The following is a 27,869-nucleotide window of genomic DNA, read 5'->3' as shown; positions in this document are numbered from 1 at the left end:
AGACCACCATATTCATATGTGTTCATAACGACAGACTTCCTAATATGTGTACGATTTTTCCAGATGAAGTTTAAAAGGATCTGGTCAGCCACTTTACCTATTTTGTTGCTAAGATGTAGGGACTGGGCTGCATAAGTATTGAAAGATTAGTGGAATCTGTGTGGGTAGCTGGACAGGTAGGATGACTGACAGTGAAGGTGAACAGGTGGTCACGTGTCAGGTGACAGAAGAATGGATGAGACTGAGGCAGGAATTCCTTTAACCATAAAGTGGTATATTTACTGAGTAGTCTGTGCTGCTTAACAAAGGAAACAAAATAACATGTATCCAATCAAATTCATAATCACAAAGATCAAATCATAACAATCATTCATTATTAACATAATTAGGGAATTCAACAATCCAGTTCATTAAGAAGTCAATAGTAATCACCCGTGAGTCATTTAGGCTCTTAACTATTTATCATAAATCATGAAATAAATACAAACAGTGAATGTTCATTCAATCTATAATCTCCTTTAGTTTGATATCAAAGTCAATCATTTAGCAAACAATGACGTTTCTCATTTCACCCTTTCAATTGTCTTCATGTGTACATATAATTAATTGAATTACATATTAACCATATCGATTGCATAATTGGCCTATGAGGATCCGTATGGCCGCGATCATTGACAATTCACATTACACCATATGTTTGAAGCGTGCGCTCCAAGCCGCGCTCCGCGATAATAACTATAAACAATAACTGATGGCCCACTCTCCCGATCGCAACAGATAGTTCAGATGAAAGTTCAGATGAAAGGTAACAGTCGGTGGACTTACGTGGATTCATGGACGCACAGAACTTCTCAAGCAGACGGAGTTAAGGAAGAGAAAGCAGCGAGATCAGGCGATGCCGATGCCGTTTTCGTTTTATGTGGATGAGATCTGTCGGTCATTGCCACCTGACCTAATTAAAGCGCCCCTGGCCCAGCTGAGTAAGTGGCCATGAATTAAAGGATTATTCCACCAACTCCATGGGCCTTTTCTACAAGTATGTCTGGAGACACCTTCAGCTTTAGAAAGCAATACTCGACCTTTCAGGGATAAATCCCTTTCACAACCAATGGTTCAACTTCTTTTGTTTTTTTTCAATAATAGGTATGAAATTTAATGAGCATCTTTCCTGTTGATCCTTAGATATGGTAATCCCAAAGTATGTTACTTAACTGGAATATTGCATATAGAGGGTATCACACAGTCTTTAAGAGCAAACAATTCACACGTATTAAGGTTCAGGCAAAGACCAGATGCTTTGGAAAAAATATTTATCACATCGACTGCTCTACGAATCTGGTCAGATGGTGGCGTCATCTGCAAGCTGACATGATAATATCTCTGTCAGCAATAGAGATCCCTTTTTATATAGCTGGATTTAACAAGACTTGTAAGAAGTTGGGTTGCAAGCAGGAAGAGGTAAGGCGAAATTCATTACTTCCTTTACTCCTGTCCCTGCAAGTGTATACTCGTCAGACTTCATGAAACGTCATCAGAAGTGTCCACTTAATTTGAGGGCTGAGGGGATAGGGTGTCTTTTAAGTGTTTGGACTGCATGCAACCTAAAGGCTACTCTTCCAGTTAGGCCAATTGAATATGAATCTGATTTAGTCAGTTATTGGACAATAATAAACCATTTTCGAATTTGGATGAAGATGTTAAGCTGGCACATTTTTATTGGAGTGGTCAGTAATTGATTTTGAAGCAATTGTTGCACAGCGCTGCGTTGGACGCGCAGGTTTAAGGTGCAATGGATTCCCTGGGGACCAGCCTACTTTCACGCTGGAGAGACCGGCTTGTCAAACCACAGGTTCAGTCGCACATAGGCTGTGGTAAAGCATACACCGGGGCTTAGGCAGCCGCTAAATAGTTATTGAAATGAAACTGAATGACTGAGTTGACAAATATTCCACAATAAATATCAAATAGTATTATTAGGCTATTTCCATAAACTCAGGAGCTATGGATCGACATGGTAAATGGAGTTTCAAACCGAAGAAGATGGAAGTGGAATTGGAGGATGATTTTTATTTTGATTATGATGCGTTAGAAATATCTGATTATCAAGACCCCAATGAACTTTTAGCTGCTTTGAAACAAAAGGAGAAAGACGTCATTTTGGCGGCCCAGCTGGGAAATGCATTGCTTTTGGAAAATCGTCAGTTGAAGGACCAGAGCGACAAATTTCATGAACAGTATGCAGACAAACTTGAGGTAAGAGAGAAGTGTCAAAAGAAACCTCTTGTGTTGTACAATATGATGAAGTTTGTGAATGTGTCATATGCTTGCTTGTCTTCATGTAAATGAAAACATGATTCACAAGCGCATCCAATTTGGATCTTGAGAAGTAGGCCTACGCAATGAGTCAATTTGTAAACCATTGTTCAAGATTCTTTCGAAAGAGTTTATAATTTTTTACTTATTTGGGGTAGGCTTTTCTCATTTTATTTACATTTCTGTGCTGACTAAGCAACAGCAAATGTGTGACAATTAATAACTGAGAGAATTATAACATTATAGTTATGTAGAATACTGGATTCTACTCTGGCATGTTGATAATCATTCCAGACAGAGCAAGTCACAGTATCAACCAATGTTTTGACTATGTTAACAGCCATTGATATACGGTGCATTTAGCTGCACCTGCAATTACATCTGCAAAACGTGTGCACGACCAATACTATTTTATTTTATTTGCTATGTGTTGACATATCAAACAAGGGAAATAACAACAAACAAGTCTTTACATCATGCAAGTCTTTATAATACAATATACTGTATAAATAGTATATTATAAAGCAGCACAATTTCACCCAAAATACCATACTTCAGGTTCACCTTTGATAATATTCACTAAGATATCATAGGTGGATGAATGGATCTAGTATTCTTAGGGGGCTACCGCCATATGATCATGATCTAAGGAGGCTAGCTCTTCCCTCTTCAAAGGAGATGTCATAAGAATGTACTGAGTCTGAGCTTCCTCTGAAAACAAAGACCAATTTTATTACACACAATGCACTCTTTCTCTGCTCTCTGAAAAGCTCTTTTGTGTTTTTGTGATAAGCCTGAGTTCCACGAACCCTCTCCCCTCCCTTTCCCTCACAGGTTTGCCAATTAATATGGACATCTCATTAGAACAGCACAGAGATGTATTCAGTAAATGGCACCCACCATGTGAGGGAAAGTATATACAGTGCCTTCAGAAAATATTCACACCCTTGCCTTTTTCCACATTTTGTTGCATTAGCGCCTGAATTTATAATGGGTTAAATTGATAATTGGGTCACTGGCCTATACACAATACCCCATAATATCAAAGTGGAATTATTTACACATTTAATGAAAAGCTGAAATGTAACTATAATGAGGCAATACGTATTCAATATCTTTGTTATGGCAAGCCTAAATACTTTAAGTTCAGGAGTAAAAATGTGCTTAACAAGTCACATAATGAATTGCAGGGACTCACTATGTGTGCAATAATAGTGTTTCATTAATAGTGTTTAATGATTTTTTAATGACTACCTCATCTCTGTATCCCACACATACAATTATCAGTAATGTCCCTCAGTCGAGCAGTGAATTTCAAACACAATTTCTACCACAAAGACCAGGGAGGTTTTCCAATGCCTCGCAAAGGGAACCTATTGGTAGATGGGTAATGGAAAAAAAGGAGACATTGAATATCCCTTTGAGCATGGTGAAGTTGTTCATTACATTTTGGATGGTGTATCAATACACCCAGTCACTACAAATATACAGGCCTCCTTCCTAACTCAGTTGTTGGAGAGGAAGGAAACCGCTCAGGGATTTCACCATAAGGCCAATGGTGACTTTAAAACAGTTACAGAGTTTAATGGCTCTGATAGGAGAAAACTGAGGATCAACAACATTGCAGTTACTCCACAATATTAACCTAATTGACAGAGTGAACAGAAGGAAACCTGTACAGAATAAAAAATGTCACGTGATCGGGTCTTTCTCACAGGCTATAAGTAAAGGCGCATGTCCTTATCCAATTCCGAGGTGCATATTGAAGATATTCGAAGAACTGTCCACATTTACTTTTCGTCAGCCAACAAGATGAGTCGGCCTAACGAACAGCAAAAGCACTAGCTTATGTCAATCTACTATTCCCCCATAGTACAAAGGTCGACCTATTCTGTGCAATAAATAAATATTCCAAACATAGCCTGGGACAGTTGTACAACCAGTAGCATCAAAAAACCTTTTTTACTCAATGTGGCTGATGCAACAGATCATAACATTTAGCTTAAAATGTTGATAAACTATTAGGCCATTTCTTCACATTATAAGCACAGCAATGCACACATGGTAGTAGGCTATAAGCGCGAATGTTCCATTATCAGAGAACACCCTTATCAAAAGTGACCACAAATGCAATTATGCATCTAATGCTTTTATTATAAAGGTGCATTTTTATGGTGAAAATTATCTTCACCAAACTTGAAACTCACACACTGCTTATGTAAGCCAGTTAGATCTACACCCCTTGTAAAGTGAATTAATGTGCTTAATTTTAAGAAGTTATTTGGTCACTTTAGTTGTGATACAAACCTTATTGAATCATATAGGCGTGGACGTCGGGCCCTCATACCACCCTCATGGAGTCTGTTTCTGACTGTTTGAGCAGACACATGCACATTTGTGGCCTGCTGGAGGTCATTTTGCAGGGCTCTGGCAGTGCACCTCCTTGCACAAAGGCGGAGGTAGCGGTCCTGCAGCTGGGTTGTTGCCCTCCTACGGCCTCCTCCACGTCTCCTGATGTACTGGCCTGTCTCCTGGTAGAGCCTCCATGCTCTGGACACTACGCTGACAGACACAGCAAACCTTCTTGCCACAGCTCGCATTGATGTGCCATCCTGGATGAACTGCACTACCTGAGCCACTTGTGTGGGTTGTAGACTCCGTCTCATGCTACCACTAGAGTGAAAGCACCGCCAGCATTAAAAAGTAACCAAAACATCAGCCAGGAAGCATAGGAACTGAGAAGTGGTCTGTGGGCACCACCTGCAGAACCATTCCTTTTTTGGGGGTGTCTTACTAATTGCCTAAAATTTCCACCTTTTGTCTATTCTATTTGCACTAAAGCATGGTAAATTTATTGTCAATCAGTGTTGCTTCCTAAGTGGACAGTTTGATTTCACAGAAGTGTGATTGACTTGGAGTTACATTGTGTTGTTCCCTTTATTTTTTTGAGCAGTGTATAATTCACAAGTGATAGGCTAATATTGTCACCTATCAGACTTTTCTTGATTTAGTCTTGTCTGTAAATACACTACCATTCAAAAGTTTGGGGTCACTTAGAAATGTCCTTGTTTTTGAAAGAAAAGCACATTTTTTTGTCCATTAAAATAACATCGAATTGATCAGAAATACAGTGTAGACATTGTTAATGTTGTAAATGACTATTGTAGCTGGAAACGGCAGATTTTCTTATGGAATATCTACATGGGCATACAGAGGCCCATTATCAGCAACCATCACTCCTGTGTTCCAATGGCACGTTGTGTTAGCTAATCCAAGTTTATCATTTTAAAAGGCTAATTGATCATTAGAAAACCCAATTATGTTAGCACAGCTGAAAACTGTTGTTCTGATTAAAGAAGCAATAAAACTGTCCTTCTTTAGTCTAGTTGATTATCTGGAGTATCAGCATTTGTGGGTTTGATTACAGGCTTAAAATGTCCAGAAACAAAGAACTTTCTTCTGAAACTTGTCAGTCTATTCTTGTTCTGAGAAATGAAGGCTATTCTATGCGAGAAATTGCCAAGAAACTGAAGATCTCGTACAACGCTGTGTACTACTCCCTTCACAGAACAGCGCAAAATGGCCCTAACCAGAATAGAATGAGGAGTGTGAGGCCCCGGTGCACAACTGAGCAAGAGGACAAGTACATTAGAGTGTCTAGTTTGAGAAACAGATGCCTCACAAGTCCTCAACTGGCAGCTTCATTAAGTAGTACCCGCAAAACACCAGTCTCAACATCAACAGTGAAGAGACGACTCATTGATGCTGGCCTTCTAAGCAGAGTTCCTCTGTCCAGTACATGTGTTCTTTTGCCTATCTTAATCTTTTCTTTTTATTTGCCAGTCTGAGGTATGGCTTTTTCTTTGCAACTTTGCCTAGAAGGCCAGCATATATATCTCAATTTGCGTTTGCTTTAACGTTTGCTTTAACAAGTCAGCCATATCAGCTATGTTTTTTTTAAAGGCAGTGGATGAGGCTGAATGAACTGTTTCTCTGCCAGACAAGGCTCTGCTGATAGCCAGGTGCAACAGTGGTAAGGTATTTGGACTGCTGTTAGGGCCTACATAAAGCTGTCCCAACAGTTTGTGGGCACCGTTTGTCACCGATGTAGTGCAGTTAATGCATTGCTTAGTGTTGTGTAGTGGCTTTGCTGGCATGTGTCTAAAAACATTTGGGGGGAGTTTGCCCCACCAAGATTTACATGCTAAAATCGCCACTATGTGAGGATGTTTAAGCTCTGAGGGATGGCACATGCAGCATCTGCAGTTCGTATCCCTTTCACTCTCACAAGGTCTGAATATGTAGCAAAAACATTAAGCATTAGATGCCCAGTCTGTATCTGGAGAGGATTCACATACCGATCTATAAGTATCCCTGGCTTGCTCAGTGTAGAATATTGGCCACAAAAAGAGCCATATAAGTATGTTAGACCATTACTCTCGTCTTTAGGAATATTTCCCCAGGTCAGCATTGAAATGAACTGGCCATCATGAAGTAATGTAGTTGCGGTTGTCACCCAATCTCTCAGATTTACACTTTCTCTTACTGCTACGCTGTATGGAATTGCATAAGCTTCCCAGAGAGGGCTGTAGCTCTTCTACATGTAGATCCAATAAGTGTCTGTAGCAGCCAGGGACGAATCCACATTAGGAGACAGATGTTTCGGAGACAGTTTTACTGCTGTCTGTGTGGATGGATAGATTTAATGTAGGGCTGTCTAGGCCTCGGTGGTGCAAGAACATGGATATTTATATAAGCCAGTTGCCAAGCCGTTTTATTGGTGTACTATTATGAAATAATGATAGTTTCTATTACCTTACATGAAGTATAATACAGGCTTGTGGTTATGTCATAGTCTAATTTAACATGTCTGGACTTTGATGCGGTGCGCTCTATAAAGTTTATAGATACAATAAAAAGATAGCAGGGGTGCATTAGAATGGCAGACAGGTGATGCATACTTGGTATTTCACCAATCTTCAATAAGTACACAGTAATAACACAGTAACAGCTACTGCACAAATACTCTTAGATTTTCTAATTTATTCATTTCTTGGATTAAAAGGATCGAGTCGTGGTATCAGTCTCCTAATCACAGACCAAAGAGACCCCCATTGGCACGCATTCATTGTGCCCATCTGTTATGTGTTGCCCACAGGAGCTGGAGCAGGGCAGGCACGATCTTCAGGTGAAGCTGGAGGGGTGCCAGTCTGGGTGGGTGAGCCAGGTTGGGGACCTGGAGAAAGACGTGAGGGATCTGAGTGGCCAGGTGGACAGGCTGACCCAGGCCCTGACCGACGCAGACAGGGACAAGACCAGGGTCCAGGAGGAACATGCAGAACACACCCAGTGCCTCAGAGAACAGCTCAGCACAGTGAGTACATACCACCCCTTCACACATGGGCCATGTTCATTAAGCACCAAATGGAAGAAAACAGACTGAAACTACATTTATTTTATTCACTAGCAATAAACCCGGCAATGAAGGCTAATGTTTTGACGCTAGCCTTTTTAGGAATGCTGTACATAAGACCCTTTAAAACATATTTTTGACCATATAAAGTGACACATGAAAATATTTCTCTATTAAGGCAGAAGTAAAGAAAAGCTAGCCATTGTAACCTAACCTATGCCTGGGGTTAGAGCCAACATCAGATAAGATGGGGTGTTACCCAATCTACCTACTGAAAATAAATGTAATGTACAAAGACCAACGCTGTATAAAGCAAGGCCACAGATATTAGGTAATACATATTAATAGTAGCTAGTAAGTAATACACAGACAGTACATATAAGCATTAATATGTAGATCCAAATCGAGATTAACCAGAGATTAAGAGAACCCACCTCAGCAGTTCAGGATCAGTTCAGGATCAGGTGATAGGTCAGGTTGTTATTACATTAATAAGTCATTAAGGTAGTTTGCCTAAAGGCAAAACATCCAGCTGGGAGGCTATAGGAATGGACGCCAACATTTTGTAAAGAAGAATATGGAGTAGGAACTGAAATAGTTTGTTTCAAGACTCAATAAGTCTTCAGAGCAGGGAGACATCAGTGGAAGGTTGAAAAAGACTCATATCTGGAATTGGTATTTGAATTGTATCAATCATCACTGGAATAAGTCGGTGAGTTAATTATATACTGAGCCATGTGGCTATGACATGTAGAAAACCCCTAGACCACGTGATGGGAAAACCACAGCTGTCAGTGTCTGTACTCAGTCTGCAGTCATGTCCATGCTTCAATGTGACTCATGTTTACTTTATTATAACTATATCCACAATGATACTTAATATTAACACTACGACACCTGTTTGTAATGGTGAGGTCCTGGGTTATCCCTATAAATGCTGTACCTAAGACTGGAAGCTTGCCGTTGCGATTAACAAGGTATTTTATAGTCTCTTATCAGTTTTGTAGGTACAGTTGAGCTTATTGGCTAAAGTAACAGTCGCTTGTGTACTAGGCTAGCAACCTTGAGTGGGCCGCTAGACTAGTGCTCTGCAAACTTACAAGAAGGGTGTTGTTTTGTATTGCCGAATGTTATGATCGTGACGTAAACTTACAGTTAATGAAACGCATGACTAACCACCTGGCTGTAGTAAGCATGGAAGTTGAATATCTAACTCCAGTCCAGTGCACAGAAATAAGGCAATGGAAAAAAGCACAACCTCGTTTTGACTCCTCAGTAGTCTTCAGTTCAGATAGAGGAACCATAATTGTCACTCCACCCTGTGTAGAGGAAATCTCTTCTATTTATCACTCACAGTCCCCCAAAACGGGCAGGAAAAGGTCTATTTACAGGAGCTATCTCTCAATCTGAGTTCTGGAGGAAGTGGAGAGAAGTGGGTTCTTTCTGCTGGCTGGCTTCCACCGTGGGTGACTCTGAGTTCTCTGGAAATGTAAATGTAAAAGAACAGCTAGAGAGTAGTACTTCAGACGCTGTTCTTGCGGAGAGGAAAGGTTTGAAGAGTGTTTCTATCGGTCTGGTCGCTGACATCTTCTTACCGGACGCGGTAGTGAACGCGGTGGTGTTGGTGGTACCCCTCTTTCCAGGTGTGCAGCACTGCCTGGCATTGTGAGTGTGTGTGTGAGAGAGAGCGAGTGGGGGGGGGGGGGGGGGTGTGTGTGTATATAACGATACAATCAGTGTACCTAAAAAGAGATATCGATAGAGTCTGTGTACAGCAGTGTCTGGGTGGGACTGTATGTTTGGTTGAAGTGGTTCTATAGTACCAAGGTCTGATGGGCCTAACTGTAGTGTGTGAGCTTAGCAGACCATGACAGTATTCTGGGGGAGAGAGGTTACCAGACAGTCAGCCTAGGAGTGTGAGCGCTCCAATATATCACCTTGACCTATGGTCACACAGCCAGGAAAACAGATATCCATTTCAGCTAATACATACACTATATATACAAAAGTATGTGGACACTCCTTCAAATTAGTGGATTCGGCTATTTCATCCACACCTGTTTCTGACAGGTGTATAAAATTGAGCACATAGCCATGCAATATCCATAGACAAACATTGGCAACAGAATGGCCTTACTGAAGAACTCAGTTACTTTCAACATGGCACCGTCGTAGGGTGTCTACCTTTCCAACAAGTCGGTTCATCAAATTGAATCTGGGTTTGGCAGATGCCAGGAGAATGCTACCTGCCCCCAATGCATAGTGCCAACTGTAAAGTTTGGTGGAGAAGGAATAATGGTCTGGGGCTGTTTTTCATGGTTCGTGCTAGGCCCCTTAGTTCCAGGGAAGGGATATTTTAACGCTACAGCATACAATGACATTCTAGACGATTCTGTGCTTCCAACTTTGTGGCAACAGTTCAGGGAAGGCCCTTTCCTGTTTCAGCATGACAATGCCCCATACACAAAGCGAGGTCCGTACAGAAATGGTTTGTCGAGATCGGTGTGGAAGAACTTGACTGGCCTGCACAGAACCCTTACCTCAACTCCATTGAACACCGTTGAGATGAATTGGAACGCTGACTGCGAGTCAGGCCTAATCGCCCAACATCAGTGCCCTAGCTCACTAATGCTCTTGTGGCTGAATAGAAGCAAGTCCCTGGAGCAATGTTCCAACATCTAGTGCAAAGCCTTCCCAGAAGAGTGGAGGGGGGACCAACTCCATATTAATGCCCATTTTTGGAATGAGAAGTAAGACAACCAGGTGTCCACATACTTTTGGACATGTAGTGTATTTCTAGAGACCACTAGAAATGCTTACTGTTGCTGTTCACCTCGGTTGTGAAGGAAGTGTGAAAACTATGTTGATCTTCGCCAGTCAGAGACTGGTTCGTTATCAGGTTTTGCTGTATCTCTGAATGTTATTCAAACAGTTGAGTGTGAGAGGAGTATTTTGACAATCTATGACTCTCTGGCAGTGTCATTGTTATTGTTGGATTCTCTATCCCATCAGCAGTTTTCAACTTGAACATGCAGATGATAGAAAAGTATTGATGGATCTTGGTTCACTGTTCCATAGAATGCCTAATCATTATTCCTCTGTGAACAATGCTTCACCCAAGGTCTAGCATTCACTTCTGTTAGTTCTAGTGTACTTCATACAGATTTTCTGTGGAAGCTCAAGTCAAACACTTGCATTGAAATAACATGATTTTATTTTAGACATATTTTTAGACATAGACATATTTTTAGTGAAGGGATGTGTTACTCTAAAGGGAGAACGGTTACAGTTTCATAAACTGGAATTGAGAACAACTCTTGGTTGATTAAACGTGTAGCCTATCTCTCTGTTTGGTAGTACCTTTTCAGAAATGACATTATTGTCCAATCTTATTGTCTAATACAGGAAAAGGCCTCCAAGGAAGTCATTTGTTTTTCCAACATAAGGAAAGAAACCAGTGCACATGTCTCAAACAAGGAGGTGAAAAAAAATGATTTTCATCACTAGTGTGATGAATCATGCCATTCTACAGGTGAAAAATACATTCAACCACTAAGGGTTTAGCTAAGGTTTTCAACTTTAGATTTAGACACCAACCAACGTGATGATTTCCATGGTGATGACACCTGTTATATCCCTCACTCCTGATTTTATGTTTATGTAGAATTAGACACCCTGTTTGACCTTTGACTCAGACAGCCTCACACCAGTTAGAGAGGGAAGCGCTAGGAAGATCCATCATTGGAGAAGATGTAAATCTATCACTCTTTCCATTGAGGGGGTTCATCACATGATGTTTGTGCTACTGGTATCTATGACCCATCCCAGGGGAATGCTATGCTTTGTCCCACCACTCTGAGAAGACCCTTGGGTTCTACTACTGCAGTAGGAGTCAGCTGCTATGTGCATCACAGTTTAGTGTTGGAGCTCGGGGATGGGGGGGTTGTTGTATTTGATTTTGTGTCCCTAACAAGTGGAGTGTCTCTGTGGATTCCTAATGGTCCGCTCGCTCCATTTTCCATAGTAGCGCCAAGATAAGCCATGGATGGGACTCTGGGGCAGATTGACGCAAACGTGCATCCCTGCCACTCCCCCTACAGTGTGTGGCTACATGCCCTCTGTTTTTGTTTCTGTCAATGCTCATTCAACTACCCCAGCCTCCATGCACCCCCCCCCCCCCCCCCCCAGTAACATCCCCAATGTTCTGTGTCTAACGTGGCATGGGGATGTCACTGCCAAGACCAAGATTCTCCAGTTGCGCCATCTGCTGTGGCCCTTTCATCCTGTGTTGTGTGTGCGTCTGTGTGTGTGATGGGAGCTGACATGGGCCCACCATACTGCTGAGTCAGGGGGACCAGGGGTTTGTGTGTGTTTGAAGGTAGGGGTTAAGGGGCCAAAGAACTGGCACAGTGCCAATACATTCCTGTCTCTCTCACTTTTGTATTTGGAAATCTTTTTGTTTTGTTCCAATGAGTTCTACATTGGAACCTATGGCATATAACCTTTTTGTAAGGGAAAAACTTTCCTCAAAAGTTTTGGTATACTCTTAGAAAAAAGGGATCCGAAAGGGTTCTTCGGCTGTCCCCATAGGCAAACCCTTTTTTGGTTTCAGGTAGAGCTCTTTTGGATTCCTGTAGAATCCTCTGTGTAAAGGGTTCTACCTGGAACCAAAAAGGTTTCTTCAAAGGGTTATCCTATGGGGACAGCCAAAGACCCTAACCGTAACACTTTTAGGTTCTAGAAAACACTTTTTTATCCTAAGAGTTTAGGCATATGTCAATAATTGCTTACTGTGCCATCTTGTAGTTAATGGAACAACGGTCCCACAGAGAGAAGTTTTGAGTTGTTTTGTTATGACGAAAACATAAGCACATGTGCTGGAGGCAAGAACCATTCCTCTGACTGTAGTATGGGATCTTAGTTTTCCATTTACATTTACATTTACATTTAAGTCATTTAGCAGACGCTCTTATCCAGAGCGACTTACAAATTGGTGCATTCACCTTATGACATCCAGTGGAACAGCCACTTTACAATAGTGCATCTAAATCTTTTAAGGGGGGGGGGGGGGGGGGGCAGAAGGATTGCTTTATCCTATCCTAGGTATTCCTTGAAGAGGTGGGGTTTCAGGTGTCTCCGGAAGGTGGTGATTGACTCCGCTGTCCTGGCGTCGTGAGGGAGTTTGTTCCACCATTGGGGTGCCAGAGCAGCGAACAGTTTTGACTGGGCTGAGCGGGAACTGTACTTCCTCAGTGGTAGGGAGGCGAGCCGGCCAGAGGTGGATGAACGCAGTGCCCTTGTTTGGGTGTAGGGCCTGATCAGAGCCTGAAGGTACTGAGGTGCCGTTCCCCTCACAGCTCCGTAGGCAAGCACCATGGTCTTGTAGCGGATGCGAGCTTCAACTGGAAGCCAGTGGAGAGAGCGGAGGAGCGGGGTGACGTGAGAGAACTTGGGAAGGTTGAACACCAGACGGGCTGCGGCGTTCTGGATGAGTTGTAGGGGTTTAATGGCACAGGCAGGGAGCCCAGCCAACAGCGAGTTGCAGTAATCCAGACGGGAGATGACAAGTGCCTGGATTAGGACCTGCGCCGCTTCCTGTGTGAGGCAGGGTCGTACTCTGCGGATGTTGTAGAGCATGAACCTACAGGAACGGGCCACCGCCTTGATGTTAGTTGAGAACGACAGGGTGTTGTCCAGGATCACGCCAAGGTTCTTAGCGCTCTGGGAGGAGGACACAATGGAGTTGTCAACCGTGATGGCGAGATCATGGAACGGGCAGTCCTTCCCCGGGAGGAAGAGCAGCTCCGTCTTGCCGAGGTTCAGCTTGAGGTGGTGATCCGTCATCCACACTGATATGTCTGCCAGGCATGCAGAGATGCGATTCGCCACCTGGTCATCAGAAGGGGGAAAGGAGAAGATTAATTGTGTGTCGTCTGCATAGCAATGATAGGAGAGACCATGTGAGGTTATGACAGAGCCAAGTGACTTGGTGTATAGCGAGAATAGGAGAGGGCCTAGAACAGAGCCCTGGGGGACACCAGTGGTGAGAGCGCGTGGTGAGGAGACAGATTCTCGCCACGCCACCTGGTAGGAGCGACCTGTCAGGTAGGACGCAATCCAAGCGTGGGCCGCGCCGGAGATGCCCAACTCGGAGAGGGTGGAGAGGAGGATCTGATGGTTCACAGTATCGAAGGCAGCCGATAGGTCTAGAAGGATGAGAGCAGAGGAGAGAGAGTTAGCTTTAGCAGTGCGGAGTGCCTCCGTGATACAGAGAAGAGCAGTCTCAGTTGAATGACTAGTCTTGAAACCTGACTGATTTGGATCAAGAAGGTCATTCTGAGAGAGATAGCAGGAGAGCTGGCCAAGGACGGCACGTTCAAGAGTTTTGGAGAGAAAAGAAAGAAGGGATACTGGTCTGTAGTTGTTGACATCGGAGGGATCGAGTGTAGGTTTTTTCAGAAGGGGTGCAACTCTCGCTCTCTTGAAGACGGAAGGGACGTAGCCAGCGGTCAAGGATGAGTTGATGAGCGAGGTGAGGTAAGGGAGAAGGTCTCCGGAAATGGTCTGGAGAAGAGAGGAGGGGATAGGGTCAAGCGGGCAGGTTGTTGGGCGGCCGGCCGTCACAAGACGCAAGATTTCATCTGGAGAGAGAGGGGAGAAAGAGGTCAAAGCACAGGGTAGGGCAGTGTGAGCAGAACCAGCGGTGTCGTTTGACTTAGCAAACGAGGATCGGATGTCGTCGACCTTCTTTTCAAAATGGTTGACGAAGTTGTCTGCAGAGAGGGAGGAGGAGGGGGGAGGGGGAGGAGGATTCAGGAGGGAGGAGAAGGTGGCAAAGAGTTTCCTAGGGTTAGAGGCAGATGCTTGGAATTTAGAGTGGTAGAAAGTGGCTTTAGCAGCAGAGACAGAAGAGGAAAATGTAGAGAGGAGGGAGTGAAAGGATGCCAGGTCCGCAGGGAGGCGAGTTTTCCTCCATTTCCGCTCGGCTGCCCGGAGCCCTGTTCTGTGAGCTCGCAATGAGTCGTCGAGCCACGGAGCGGGAGGGGAGGACCGAGCCGGCCTGGAGGATAGGGGACATAGAGAGTCAAAGGATGCAGAAAGGGAGGAGAGGAGGGTTGAGGAGGCAGAATCAGGAGATAGGTTGGAGAAGGTTTGGGCAGAGGGAAGAGACGATAGGATGGAAGAGGAGAGAGTAGCGCGGGAGAGAGAGCGAAGGTTGGGACGGCGCGATACCATCCGAGTAGGGGCAGTGTGGGAAGTGTTGGATGAGAGCGAGAGGGAAAAGGATACAAGGTAGTGGTCGGAGACTTGGAGGGGAGTTGCAATGAGGTTAGTGGAAGAACAGCATCTAGTAAAGATGAGGTCAAGCGTATTGCCTGCCTTGTGAGTAGGGGGGAAGGTGAGAGGGTGAGGTCAAAAGAGGAGAGGAGTGGAAAGAAGGAGGCAGAGAGGAATGATTCAAAGGTAGACATGGGGAGGTTAAAGTCACCCAGAACTGTGAGAGGTGAGCCGTCCTCAGGAAAGGAGCTTATCAAGGCATCAAGCTCATTGATGAACTCTCCAAGGGAACCTGGAGGGCGATAAATGATAAGGATGTTAAGCTTGAAAGGGCTGGTAACTGTGACAGCATGGAATTCAAAGGAGGCGATAGACAGATGGGTAAGGGGAGAAAGAGAGAATGACCACTTGGGAGAGATGAGGATCCCGGTGCCACCACCCCGCTGACCAGAAGCTCTCGGGGTGTGCGAGAACACGTGGGCAGACGAAGAGAGAGCAGTAGGAGTAGCAGTGTTATCTGTGGTGAGCCATGTTTCCGTCAGTGCCAAGAAGTCGAGGGACTGGAGGGACGCATAGGCTGAGATGAGCTCTGCCTTGTTGGCCGCGGATCGGCAGTTCCAGAGGCTACCGGAGACCTGGAACTCCACGTGGGTCGTGCGGGCTGGGACCACCAGGTTAGGGTGGGCTCGGCCACGCGGTGTGAAGCGTTTGTATGGTCTGTGCAGAGAGGAGAGAACAGGGATAGACAGACACATAGTTGACAGGCTACAGAAGAGGCTACGCTAAAGCAAAGGAGATTAGAATGACAAGTGGGCTACACGTCTCGAATGTTCAGAAAGTTAAGCTTACGTTGCAAAAAAATCTGATCTGATTGACTAAAATGATATAGTACTGCTGGCTGGTGAAGTAGCCTGGCTAGCAGTGGCTGCGTTGTTGAAAGTGAAGCTGGCTAGGTGACCTCGACAATTTCTCTAAATTTCTCTAAACTACACAATTATCATGGATACAAGGACAGCAAAGACAACTAGCTAACACTACGCTAATCAAGTCGTTCCGTTGTAATGTAAGTTTCTACAGTGCTGCTATTCGGTAGAAGTTGGCTAGCTAGCAGTGTTAGCTAGCAGTGTTGGCTAGGTAGGAGGACGGCAGCGCGGCAGGCGAAAATAGCTGGCTAGCTAACCGATAATTACTCAAAGCTACACAATTATCTTAGATACAAAGATAGCAAAGAAAACTATGTAGCTAGCTAACACTACACAAATCAAGTCGTTCCGTTGTAATGTAGTCGTTTCTACAGTGCTGCTAATCGGTGGCTAGCTGGCTAGCTAGCAGGGTTGACTACGTTACGTTACGTTAGGACGAGAATACCTGGCTAGCGAACCTCAGTGAACCTCGATAACTACACAATTATCTTTGATACAAAGACGGCTATGTAGCCAGCTAAGTAGCTAGCTAAGATCAAACAAATCAAAGATAGCAAAGACAACTGTGTAGCCAGCTAACACTACGCTGATCAAGTCGTTCCGTTGTAATGCACTCGTTTCTACAATGCTGCTATTCGGTGGCAAGCTGGCTAGCTAGCAGTGTTGGCTACGTTGCGTTACGTTAGGACGAAAATAGCTGGCTAGCGAACCTCAATAACTACACAATTATGTTTGATACAAAGACGGCTATGTAGCTAGCTAAGATCAAACAAATCAAACCGTTGTACTGTAATGAAAATGAAAATCAGACCGTTGTACTATAATGAAATGTAATGAAAAGTTATACTACTATTCGGTAGACGGTGGACGTTTGCTAGCTGGCTAGCTGCTGGGCAGATAGCAGTGTGGACTACGATAGACGACGAAATACGATAATTACGCAATTATCTTTGATACACAGACGGCTATGTAGCTAGCTAAGAAGAAATTGCTAAGGTTGGACAAATTAAACCGTTGTACTATAATGAAATGTACTGAAATGTAATGAAAAGTTATATTACCTGCAGAGCGAATGCAAATGCGACCGCTCGCTCCAAACCGGATGTCATTTACAGCATAGCTCACAGCAACCAATAATACAGATTCACTTATTTCATATCTATGATTTTATATTACACTTCCTCATATCTATTTTAGATATTTATCTCTGGATTTAATATCTAGTAACTTAGTCTCAGGTATTTTCGTCTCCTCAACCTGGTGCCTTTTTCTCTGGTCTGCCCTGTTTCTCTATGTACATCTAATACCTCTCTCCTGTCTTTGGTGTCTGTCTGTGTTGCGGTCTAGGTGATGGAGGTGGAGAGGGCGATGACCAGTGAGCTGCAGACCCTGAAACAGGAGCTTCAACAGAAAGGCCAGCACAACAGACCACAGGAGGAGGAGCTGCTTAGTGCCATGAGGGAGCAGGTAGGCTATGCACACACACACAGTTTTGTATTGCTATCCTTGTGGGGACCAAATAATTTATTCCCATCCAAAATCCTATTTTCTCTAACCCTTAACTCTTAACCTAACCTTAACCCTAAGCCTAACCTTAACCCCAGACCCTAAAACTATACCGAACCCTAACTCCTAACCCTAACCTTAATTCTAATCCTATTTGTAAGCCTAACCCTTAAACCTAATCTGTAAGCCTAAAATAGCGTTTCTCCTCTTGGCGACTGGCAACATGTTTTACTAACCTTGTAAGGACTGATACCCACAAGGATTGTTAAACAAACACACAGAAACACACACACACACACACTTTCTCACTCCCTGTGTCCAGGTGGTGCGTCTGTCCCAGAAGGAGCAGGCTCTAGAGGAGCAGCTGGAGAGTGTGTGTCAGGAGAACGCAGACCTACGCGACAGACTGGCCTCCCTACACACACGCTTAGCTCTACAGGACCAACACAACCAGCAGCAGAGCCAACAGGTAAACATACACAATTTTTACTATTGTTATCTTTCTCCTTGTTTACTCATTAATATCACGTCAATAGTGCAAAGTTGCCCAAGTGACCCTGGGATACACTGTGGTAATTGGGGTTTAATAGCAGCGTAATTTCCACTTGCTTTTTTAGCCCATAGATTGTTGTATTTTGTATTGTTGTATTTTGTTGTCACTCAAATATCACATGAATACGCATAAGAGATATCAAAATGTATAGAATTGCAAGAAAATTTGCTTTAAAACGGCAACATTTTCTTTGCACCCCATGACAAAATAAACTTTAAACCTGCAAAATTCTCTCCACTGACGAGGGGTGTGAACAGTTTGTGTCATGAACAGCGCTTTTGCCCATAGAAAGAGACGTGGTGCATGGGTGCGGCATAGAATGTTTGGGAACCCCTGATCTATGGAAGGTTTTGCTTTAAAATAGACTCATCCCTCCCATTGTCACGTCACGTCATTTCAACTTGTAAGGCTGGATTCCACACATATGCCGTAGTGGAGTTTCTGCACCAGGCTGGAATCTGGCATGTTAGGATTTCACAGTGGTTGAATGGCAGTTTACATTTTTGACATAGCTTTTCCAATAGCACTGTATGTTGATATAGTTAACATATTGTGTAATATGTGATTTATGGATGACATTGGCATGTTATGTATACTTGTGTGTCTCTAGAGCTAGATCTGCTTTTCAATAGTCAAACTGATGGGGTCTGAATCTCAATATGTTTGCATAATGTGGTTGATTTTAGATGACGTTGACCAGACCTTATGTATCTCTCTTTGTGTGTTTGTGTCCCTCTCTCTGTATGTAGCTGGCGGAGGCATGGCAGGAGGCTGCGGCGGCGAGGGGGCGTTCCCAGCAGCTTCAGGTCCAGGTGGAGGAGCTGCAGGAGGAGGTCTACCTGCAGGACAGAAGTAACCATGGAAACACATCCCTACTGTCTGAGCTGGAGACCAGTCTAGACACCATGGGCCTGGGCAATGACAGAGAACAGGTAACACTATAGAAATTAGAAGACATGGGACCTGGGACATAAGAGACAGGGAATCCAGGACAAAGGCAAGGGTTAGTACACTTATCCTGGGTTAATACCGTTGGTACATACATAGTCTTAGTACATACATCATGGTCAGAGTTAGTGGCCAAGATTGTTATGATCTCTATCTTTATACTCTTAGAAAAAAAGGTGCTATCTAGAACCTTAAAAGAGTTCTTCAGAAATAAGAGACAAAAGGTTATCGCACATATTACATTTACATTACATTTAAGTCATTTAGCAGACGCTCTTATCCAGAGCGACTTACAAATTGGTGCATTCACCTTATGATATCCAGTGGAACAACCACTTTACAATAGTGCATCTAACTCTTTTAAGGGGGGGGGGGGGGTCAGAAGGATTACTTTATCCTATCCTAGGTATTCCTTAAAGAGGTGGGGTTTCATGTGTCTCAGGAAGGTGGTGATTGACTCCGCTGACCTGGCGTCGTGAGGGAGTTTGTTCCACCATTGGGGTGCCAGAGCAGCGAACAGTATATCATATCCTATCCTACATATCCTGGGTTAATACCCTTGGTACAAACATAGTCTTAGTATATACAGTACCAGTCAAAAGTTTGAACACACCTACTCATTCCAGGGTTTTTCTTTATTTTTACAATTTTTCTACATTGTAGAATAATGGCAAAGACATCAAAACTATTAAATAACACATATGGCATCATGTAGTAACAAAAAAAGTGTTAAACAAATCAAAATATATTTTATATTTGAGATTCTTCAAAGTAGCCACCCTTCGCCTTGGTGACAGCTTTGCACACTCTTGGCATTCTCTCCACCAGCTTCATGAGGTAGTCACCTGGAATGCATTTCAATTAACAGGTGTGCTTTGTTAAAAGTTAATTTGTGTAATTTCTTTCCTTCTTAATGCATTTGAGCCAATCAGTTGTGTTGTGACAAGGTAAAGGTGATATACAGAAGATAGCCCTATTTGGTAAAAGCCCAAGTCCATATTATGGCAAAAACCATCATGCGCTATGATGAAACTGGCTCTCATGAGGACCGCCACAGGAAAGGAAAACCCAGAGTTACCTCTGCTGCAGAGGATACGTTCATTAGAGTTAACTGCACCTCAGATTGCAGCTCAGATAAAGGCTTCACAGAGTTCAAGTAACAGACACATCTCAACATCAACTGTTCAGAGGAGACTGCGTGAATCAGGCCTTCATGGTTGAATTGCTGCAAAGAAACCACTACTAAAGGACACCAATAATAAGAAGAAACTTGCTTGAAAACCTGAGTAAAGGACATTAGACTGGTGGAAATCTGTCCTTTGGTCTGATGAGTCCAAATTTGAGATTTTTGGTTCCAACCGCTGTGTCTTTGAGACGCAGTGTAGGTGAACGGATGATCTCCGTATATGTGGTTCCCACCATGAAGCATGGAGGTGGTGTGGGGGTGCTTTGCTGGTAACAATGTCAGTGATTTATTTAAAATTCAAGGCACACTTAACCAGCATGGCTACCACAGCATTCTGCAGCGATACACCATCCCATCTCGTTTGCACTTAGTGGGACTATCATTTGTTTGTTTTTCCAGGCTGTGTAAGGGCTATTTGACCAAGAAGGAGAGTGATGGAGTGCTGCATCAGATGACCTTGCCTCCCCAATCACCTGACCTTAACCCAATTGAGATGGTTTGGGATGAGTTGGACTGCAGAGTGAAGGAAAAGCAGCCACAAGTGCTCAGCATATGTGGGAACTCCTTCAAGACAGTTGGAAAAGCATTCCTCATGAAGCTGTTTGAGAGAATGCCAAGAGTGTGCAAAGCTGTCATCAAGGCAAAGGGTGACTACTTTGAAGAATCTCAAATATAATATATATTTGATTTGTTTAACACTTTTTTTTTGGTCATTACGTGATTCCATATGTGTTATTTCATAGTTTTGATATCTTCACTATTATTCTGCAATGTAGAAAATAGTAAAAATAAAGAAAAACCCTTGAATAGGTGTGTCCACACTTTTGACTGGTACTGTATATCAGGTCAAACCCATATGGTTCCAGGTAGAACACTTTTAGGTTCCATATAGAACACTTTTTTTCTAAGAGAATATAATGTATGAGGTGTTAGAAAGATACAGAGAGATACACAACCATGCAATCAAAGTCCACTGCCTTTATGTAATAGAAATTTCCAGGTGAACAAAAAGGAGAGCAGTCTTTTCTGGCTTATTGCAACAGGGAGACACCACCCAGCACAGAAGCAGAAAAAATAACTGGCCTCTTGGAGACAGGCCCTTTATATCCTAATCACACAGCACCAAATGTTCTGTATACATTAGCCTTGTAGGAAGTTAAAGCAAAAAGGCAGTGACTTTGTCAGCTTCTACAGAATCACATAGTGTCTATAGAATGTCATCAATACAATAAAACCGTGAATAAACAGTTTGTCCTCTGCCCTCCAGTCTGGCGTCAATCACTATCTACAGATATGAGAATAATCCATAACATTCAGCATCAAGTCTAGTGACATCAACCTGCACCTTGAGTGTCAGAAATTGAACACTGGAAATTATGTGTATTACAGAAACTCCAAATATGTTAAACATGGTGCTTAAATATTCCAATGACACTGTAATGGAAGAATGATACATAGCAACAGAACGTTCTAGGCATGTTATTGGTGATGGTACCTCTGTAAAGGAACACTTCTTAACTTGTGTGTCCTGACTTCAAAGAGAAAGAAACAACAAGAGGAACATTCTTTTTTGAGAGCTTTGCCATTAGCCATTGAGGTGTGAATGCATTACAGCTCCTACAATTTGTAGAAAACAGTGATAATGAATGCTTGAAACCAAGCATAAAAGGTGAGAAAGAAAGATAAATATTTTGCTAAATTTTGACTGTCTGATTCTGTCATTATTTTGCTTTGTTTTCTTCCATACCTGGAAACTGATCTTTTAGTGCACCCATGAGTCATTCGCTAGCCTACATTTCCTGCTTGGTTGAATCACCTAAGCTAGATGGATCTTTCTACCTCTAAATGTCAGAGAGCACACACATTCAGTCAGGTTTTGTGTTAAAGTGGTTATACCTATGGAAGTCTCAAAGAAAAAAACAGTGATCTTTGACTCTTAAAAGCTCTAGGGAAAGACTTAAGGTAGTGAGATGAGGTATTTAACTCAATCATTGAGAGATATAAATAACGAACACAGCACTCTACAAAGTTCCTTCCTCTGATGTCATCTAGGCTTAGGAAGTGTCAAGTTCAAGAAAATGAACGTTAACCCACTTATTGTTATTTTACCTTTCCTCCTCAGTAATGAGTTTGACACTTTTGAAACCTGAGGAAACGAGTAGTCATAATGTAGGCTGAGCAAAATGCAGTTCCGCTGAGCTACACATTCACACATTGTAGTGTTAAAATAACACAGAACTCATTGACCTAACACACCATAGTCGCAACATAGTGTTATTAGTGTTAGTCTTTCCAATTAGTTTTTTACCACAGTGCTACTGCTTGTTATATGTGGCTGAATTTAGGCCGGTTTACCTGTGTTCAAATGTTTTTGTTATAAACACTATCCAATACAATTTGATTTAATCTCATATCTCTCTCTTTCTCTGTTCTTTCTGTTCTCTCTCCAATAGATGACCCAGGAGGTTCTGTCTATCTTGGAGCTGCTGCGACCCCTGATCCAGGTAGTGAAGACTCCAGAGAGTTCAGAGTTTACAGGTCAGGAGGAAGGAGACCTGCAGGCCATGCTGCTCCAGTTACATGGTGTGGCTCAGAAACTGGCCAACCACACCCATATCCCTCAGGTGAGGAGTCATCCTGGAAACCAAGCCGCTAACTAACTCTAACAATAGGCCAGTGATGTGCAGACAGGGTAGGCAAGGTAGCTTTTTTAATCAAATAAATAAAGCTGTTGTCAAAAGGTTTTCATGCTTAAAATCCCAAAATGTGCTAAAACTGCATTACAAGCTCTTGTCGATCTGTGCCTACCATCCCCATCCATTCAAATCCATACATTTTCCCATGAGGCAGAGAGAACTTTACAATTTAAAAGCTTAAATTACAGTGCATTTATGGGGGGGATACAATAAGTGTTGAAAAATGTATTGGGTGGAAGGCTGCTACTGCGACCTTAACAACCTAAACAATACCCTCATCAAACACGAAAAATCAGCATTGCACACCCAACACTAGATCACCCTCAAAAAATTGGGGGACACACGAATAGATATGCCGTTAAATGATCAGCAAACACAACAAGTCACCATGCACAATGCTAAGGTAAAGGAAAACCGTGAGATTTTGAAGGACCTTACTGGGGGGGGGGGGAATTGTTAGCGTTTCAGGGAAGCCTTATGATGAGAGTACAAGCTAATGTAATTGTGGAAACTATGTATAGTTATTGTGAACCTTTGTTGAAAAAGATGAAAGGTTAACTACAGTGGGTATTCACCCCCTTGGATTGTTTCACATTTTGCTGCATAACAAAGTGGGATTGAAATAGATTTAATTGTGATTTTATTGTTGATCTACACAAAATTATCCATATGGATGGATCAACAACAATTGTAGTGACTCCACAATAATGACCTAAATGACAGCGTGAAAAGAAGAATACAAATGTACAGAATACAAATATTCAACAACAAAAAATGCATCCTGTATGCAACAAGGCACTAAAGTAATACTGAAGAACAAAAAAACGGCAAAGGAATACACTTTCTGGCCTAAATGCAAAGCCTTTATTTAATTCCCCCATATAATTAATATACTGTATGCTCTGTTGGGAGAAAGAAAGAAAAAACAGTCTACCTTACCTGTAAGGTGCTATTGCGCTTGTCATACAATACCTTGTACCGGTATAAGTACAGATGACTTTGGAGTTATGTCAGTGCTGTGGTTTTTGGTTTGGATCTCTGTTGAGGCGTTGTTGTTAGAAGCCTGTGGCGGGGATCTGGGAGAGGACAGGTTGGTAATGTTGAATGCTTCATAGATCACAGCAGGCACAGTCTATTATTCCCACTGGGAAACCCACCTTCCCGGGAAAGTGTCTGTCATAAACAATGCAGTGTCTCCCCTAGTTTTAGTGCCTACACTGGTCATAGAGAGAAAAAGGGAAACTAGACTGGTGAAATCATGATGTTATCAGACAAAACAGGAATTTAACCAAAGGATGAAACGAGAAGCACTAACAGAAGATGAAAATGAACATCGTCTACCGGAGAACCGACCTGAATATTAGATGGACAACGGGTAAAGGAGCAAGGTCAACACTGATACATAGATAATAGATAAATCACCTTCCACCTTGTGTGCTGGGCTGAGCTGAATGTAAGAGGCCTCATTGTTCAGTTACCTGAGTCCTCAGTACAGTGTCCGGGTTCCCACATGAATTGGCGGCCCTGACAACAAAGGCTGAATTCATCCCCTAGGAGACAGAGACATTAACACAGAGATCAGGTGTCAGTCAGGCCTGCGTTCCATGGAGATTTAGATTTAGACACAATAAAAGGAGTTTCTGTGTTGCTGGCCTATCTATGTGGGGCTTTAGGGGCTGGGGACTGGGCTGGAGAGAGAGAGGGATTTTTCAGTACAGTGGGAGTAAGGTTACAGCTCTGAATTTCCAGTAAATACCATGAGCTACTGTTTTAAAACACAACACCCACCGGTCCTGTGTGTTCACTCATAGAGTAGCAGGTCAATAGAACACCCCAGGCTAGAAACAATGCCCTCTAATGTAATTTTAACCTAATTTGACAGTGTACATAACTAAGCACCACAGACACTGAATACTCAGCTTTAGTCGTGGTTACGTTGGCTCATCTTAGTGTGTGGGGTTTGTGCGCAACCTTGTGGTCATGTTGGTTATGAGTTCGTGATACAGCAGAAGTTGAACCCAATACATTGGCGTTGCTAATATTGGACTCAGACCATGGTTTCATTTCACTATATTCTCTCTTGTCCTCTCCCCTCTTTTAGATCTCCCAGCTGCAGGAAGAGAATGCTGAGCTGAGGCTGAGGCTCGGAAACAGACAGGATGAGGAAGAGGTGGCCCAACAGGCCATCAGAGACAGAGATGAAGCCATAACTAAGTAAGTGGTTTTGCCTTTATCATTTAGTTATTTTCTGCCTTTATCGTTTAATAATTTTCACTCTTTGTAATTTCCTTCAATGTTATTTTCAAACAGCATTTAGCATTCATAAAGTGACATGTTCCATTTATATATAGTTCATGCCATTTTATGTGTACTGTAAATGTAACATATGTTCCTGTGCTGGGTTGTCGTTGGAAGATTGCCATGGGCTTTCCACATTGGTTTGCTATGAATCTATGATCATGTCACTGTGACTTAAAATGTGTTTGTCCCTCTGTTTCATCATGTCAGGAAGAACCTGATGGAGACGGAGCTGATGAGGAGTAAGAACGACATGATGTGTCTGAACAACCAGCTGCTGGAGGCTATCCAACGCAAGCTGGAGCTGTCTCAGGAACTAGAGGCCTGGCAGGTGGGTCTCCACGGTCTCTCTGTCTGTCTCTGTTTCTATCACCCCCCTTCTCTCTCTGTCTTTTGCTCTCTTTCTGTCTCTGTGTCTCACTTTATCTATCTCTCTTTCTCTCCCTTCCCCTGCCCCTCTTTCACACTCCAGTAACATATTAGGGCACTTTCATAAGCTCTGAGTAAATATTAACATTGGTTTAATTAAGCCTATTGTCTTTAGTGCACCTCCAATAGTGAAAATGTAATCCTTGGTCACAGAGTCAGAATTCTAGTATTACATAGAGACTGCTCTTTAGCTGTAGTGTCCCCACTGGGGTTAGGGACACGGCGACCTTTAAACAGCCCTCTAAGTTTGGACTGAAGGGATCTGAACAGATTGACAGGTGGCCAAGGCTAGAAGAATCTTTCTGCTACTCTAGTCTACTGCTGAGTCATGGTGCTAGTGCGAGGCCATCTGCTGGGTGACTACCTCCCTCTAGTGGTCATATGAAGACATGGCAACATTCACTGTAACTGACCAGTTCAATAGAGATGATTTGAAACTTTCCTACAATTTCAACATCATGGTATTTGAACTGTAATTAAGCTCTTTATGTGTATTTAAGCTCTTGTTATATCCAGCTCTTGCATTTAAAATGTATGTGAAGTCTAAAGCTCATTATCAACAGAGGTGTAATGTTTTTATTTATTTTCTTCAGGATGATATTCAGATCATCATCAACCAGCAGCTGAGGACCCAGCAGCAGTCGGAGCAGGTCCAAAGGAAGCCTGCCTCCAACCCCATGTCCTTCTGGAGGAGACCCAACACAGCTTCCTCCACCAGGTCCCGCCGGCCCTCCTCCCCTGCCTCCTGGACCTCTGAGGCTGGGCAAGAGAAGCCCCAGTCCCCCTGGAGAGACTGGCTCCGACCGGGCAAGGTGGCACAGCCTGGCAAATAGTGAGCTGGTATGTCTGTTGCCTCACTGTGGAGGACTGGCACATAGCACAGAACTGTCTTGACCAGCTGCCCGTTGAAGAAGTCGAGTCGTCAAGGCAGGAACAAGCTGGTGGAACACTACTGAGTGGAACTATCAGTCTTGGTAGATAGAGTACCAAGCAGAACAGGACAGGCCGAACACTCAGTTATGTAGGAGACTTCAGTAGAGTATTAGAATTCAAGACCATGGTGTGTTGGAAACAAGGACCAGATAAGAGCCCTGATGGACAAAGAGCTATCAATAAGTAGAGAGTAGTTTCCCCACTGTCACTGAGAAGAACCTAAGCACATAAAAAGCATGTTAGAGCGGTTAAAGACTAGCAGGGTAACTACTAGCATGGCCAGGGAGTCACACACTATTATGGTGAGAGTCACGACAAGGAAAGATGGTTATAAGTTGTGCCTTCTTCTGCCTTATAATTATGTTTTTTGTTGTGAAGTCATTGATGCCTGAGATTGTGAATGTCAATGTTTGTAAGAATACTGACAGTATTTGCTCAGACTATTTATTTCATCCATCCTTTATTTAGGCAATGTACAGACAGACTGGAGGGAAATGAGTTGATCGATTGACTGGACTCTGACAATAAGACATAAGGAAGTTAGTATTCACCTATAATCATGTTGTAAATATTTAGCTATTTAGAAACCCAGTAAGATGATATCAGATCTAAGTGGTATTCCACTCACTACAGCCTGTTCAAAAGATGTAACAATATTACATGTTGCCTGCTGTCTATGCAAAATGGTTTCCATTATGTATCCAGAGAAAACAGCCTTTAGTAGAAAATAACCAAATATACAATAGGTGCTAATAAATAAACCCATGATTTACAGTATTTCATGGGTTCTCATGTGAAATGTTATGTGAATTAGATACAATATCATTTATGTTCAAAATGCATTTCATGCATTGTATTCGTACCTTAAGGGTCTTTTTGCCACATAACTGAAGGGGACATTTTGGGGGAAGGGTGCAATATAGATAAACTCTAACTAGGATGGCCATATAAGGTCATACTTATTTTGTTCACAGTGCCAGAACAATCTTATTTAATTTTTTTTGAATCTAATGGACAGAATGCTCTCCATATGTTGTCAACACATGAAGTAAGTTCTGTTCTGTTGTTTATCGACATTTGCTATTTGTTTATTTACATTTAGGTTTTAATTGACAAAATCAGTATGTCCTCAGACTATTTGATTTAGTGACAGAACAATGCTGATTGAATGACTGAAAACATCTAGTACTTGCAACTCTTATTGCAGAAGAAATAATGCAAACATTTTGATTCATATTACTAATTGTTGTAATATATGAATATGATCGAAGTGCATGCATGATGTTGTGTATCATGATGTATGTAGTTTATGTATTCTATATGTAGATGGCATTTATGTATTAGTGAACTCAATGTCCTTTACACTGAAAATAAAGTCCTTTTTCATACTTGA

The 27,869-nt window shown here is 42.7% G+C and overlaps 1 protein-coding gene across 2 annotated transcripts; it reads left to right on the top strand.

The window, feature by feature from the left end:
* Positions 1-700: 700 nt before the first annotated feature.
* On the top strand, positions 701-27,869 carry LOC129822583 (BICD family-like cargo adapter 1). 2 transcript variants are annotated; one of them, XM_055880926.1, is made up of 9 exons: positions 701-1,458; positions 7,472-7,687; positions 17,275-17,394; positions 17,756-17,902; positions 18,736-18,918; positions 22,574-22,744; positions 24,918-25,030; positions 25,325-25,445; positions 26,137-27,869. In XM_055880926.1, exons 1-9 carry the CDS (start codon positions 1,201-1,203, stop codon positions 26,374-26,376), a joined length of 1,569 nt encoding a protein of 522 aa, XP_055736901.1. In that variant the 5' UTR covers positions 701-1,200; the 3' UTR covers positions 26,377-27,869. The 2 variants fall into 2 exon arrangements, with proteins under 2 accessions (XP_055736901.1, XP_055736902.1); XM_055880927.1 differs by lacking the exon at positions 701-1,458 and adding an exon at positions 1,482-2,253.

Source organism: Salvelinus fontinalis, chromosome 24 (genome assembly GCF_029448725.1).
Source record: "Salvelinus fontinalis isolate EN_2023a chromosome 24, ASM2944872v1, whole genome shotgun sequence".
Lineage (NCBI taxonomy): Eukaryota > Metazoa > Chordata > Actinopteri > Salmoniformes > Salmonidae > Salvelinus > Salvelinus fontinalis.
The sequence above is the reverse complement of the archived record's forward strand: the minus strand, read 5'-3'. Positions and strand labels throughout refer to the sequence as shown.

Excerpts from the sequence above, each read along its gene's own strand:
- LOC129822583 (XM_055880926.1), top strand. The coding sequence starts at position 1,201 with ATGTTACTTAACTGGAATATTGCATATAGAGGGTATCACACAGTCTTT. Across the intron at positions 17,395-17,755 it reads TTAGTGCCATGAGGGAGCAG|GTGGTGCGTCTGTCCCAGAA; the intron begins GTAGGCTATGCA and ends CCCTGTGTCCAG. Across the intron at positions 25,446-26,136 it reads AGGAACTAGAGGCCTGGCAG|GATGATATTCAGATCATCAT; the intron begins GTGGGTCTCCAC and ends TATTTTCTTCAG.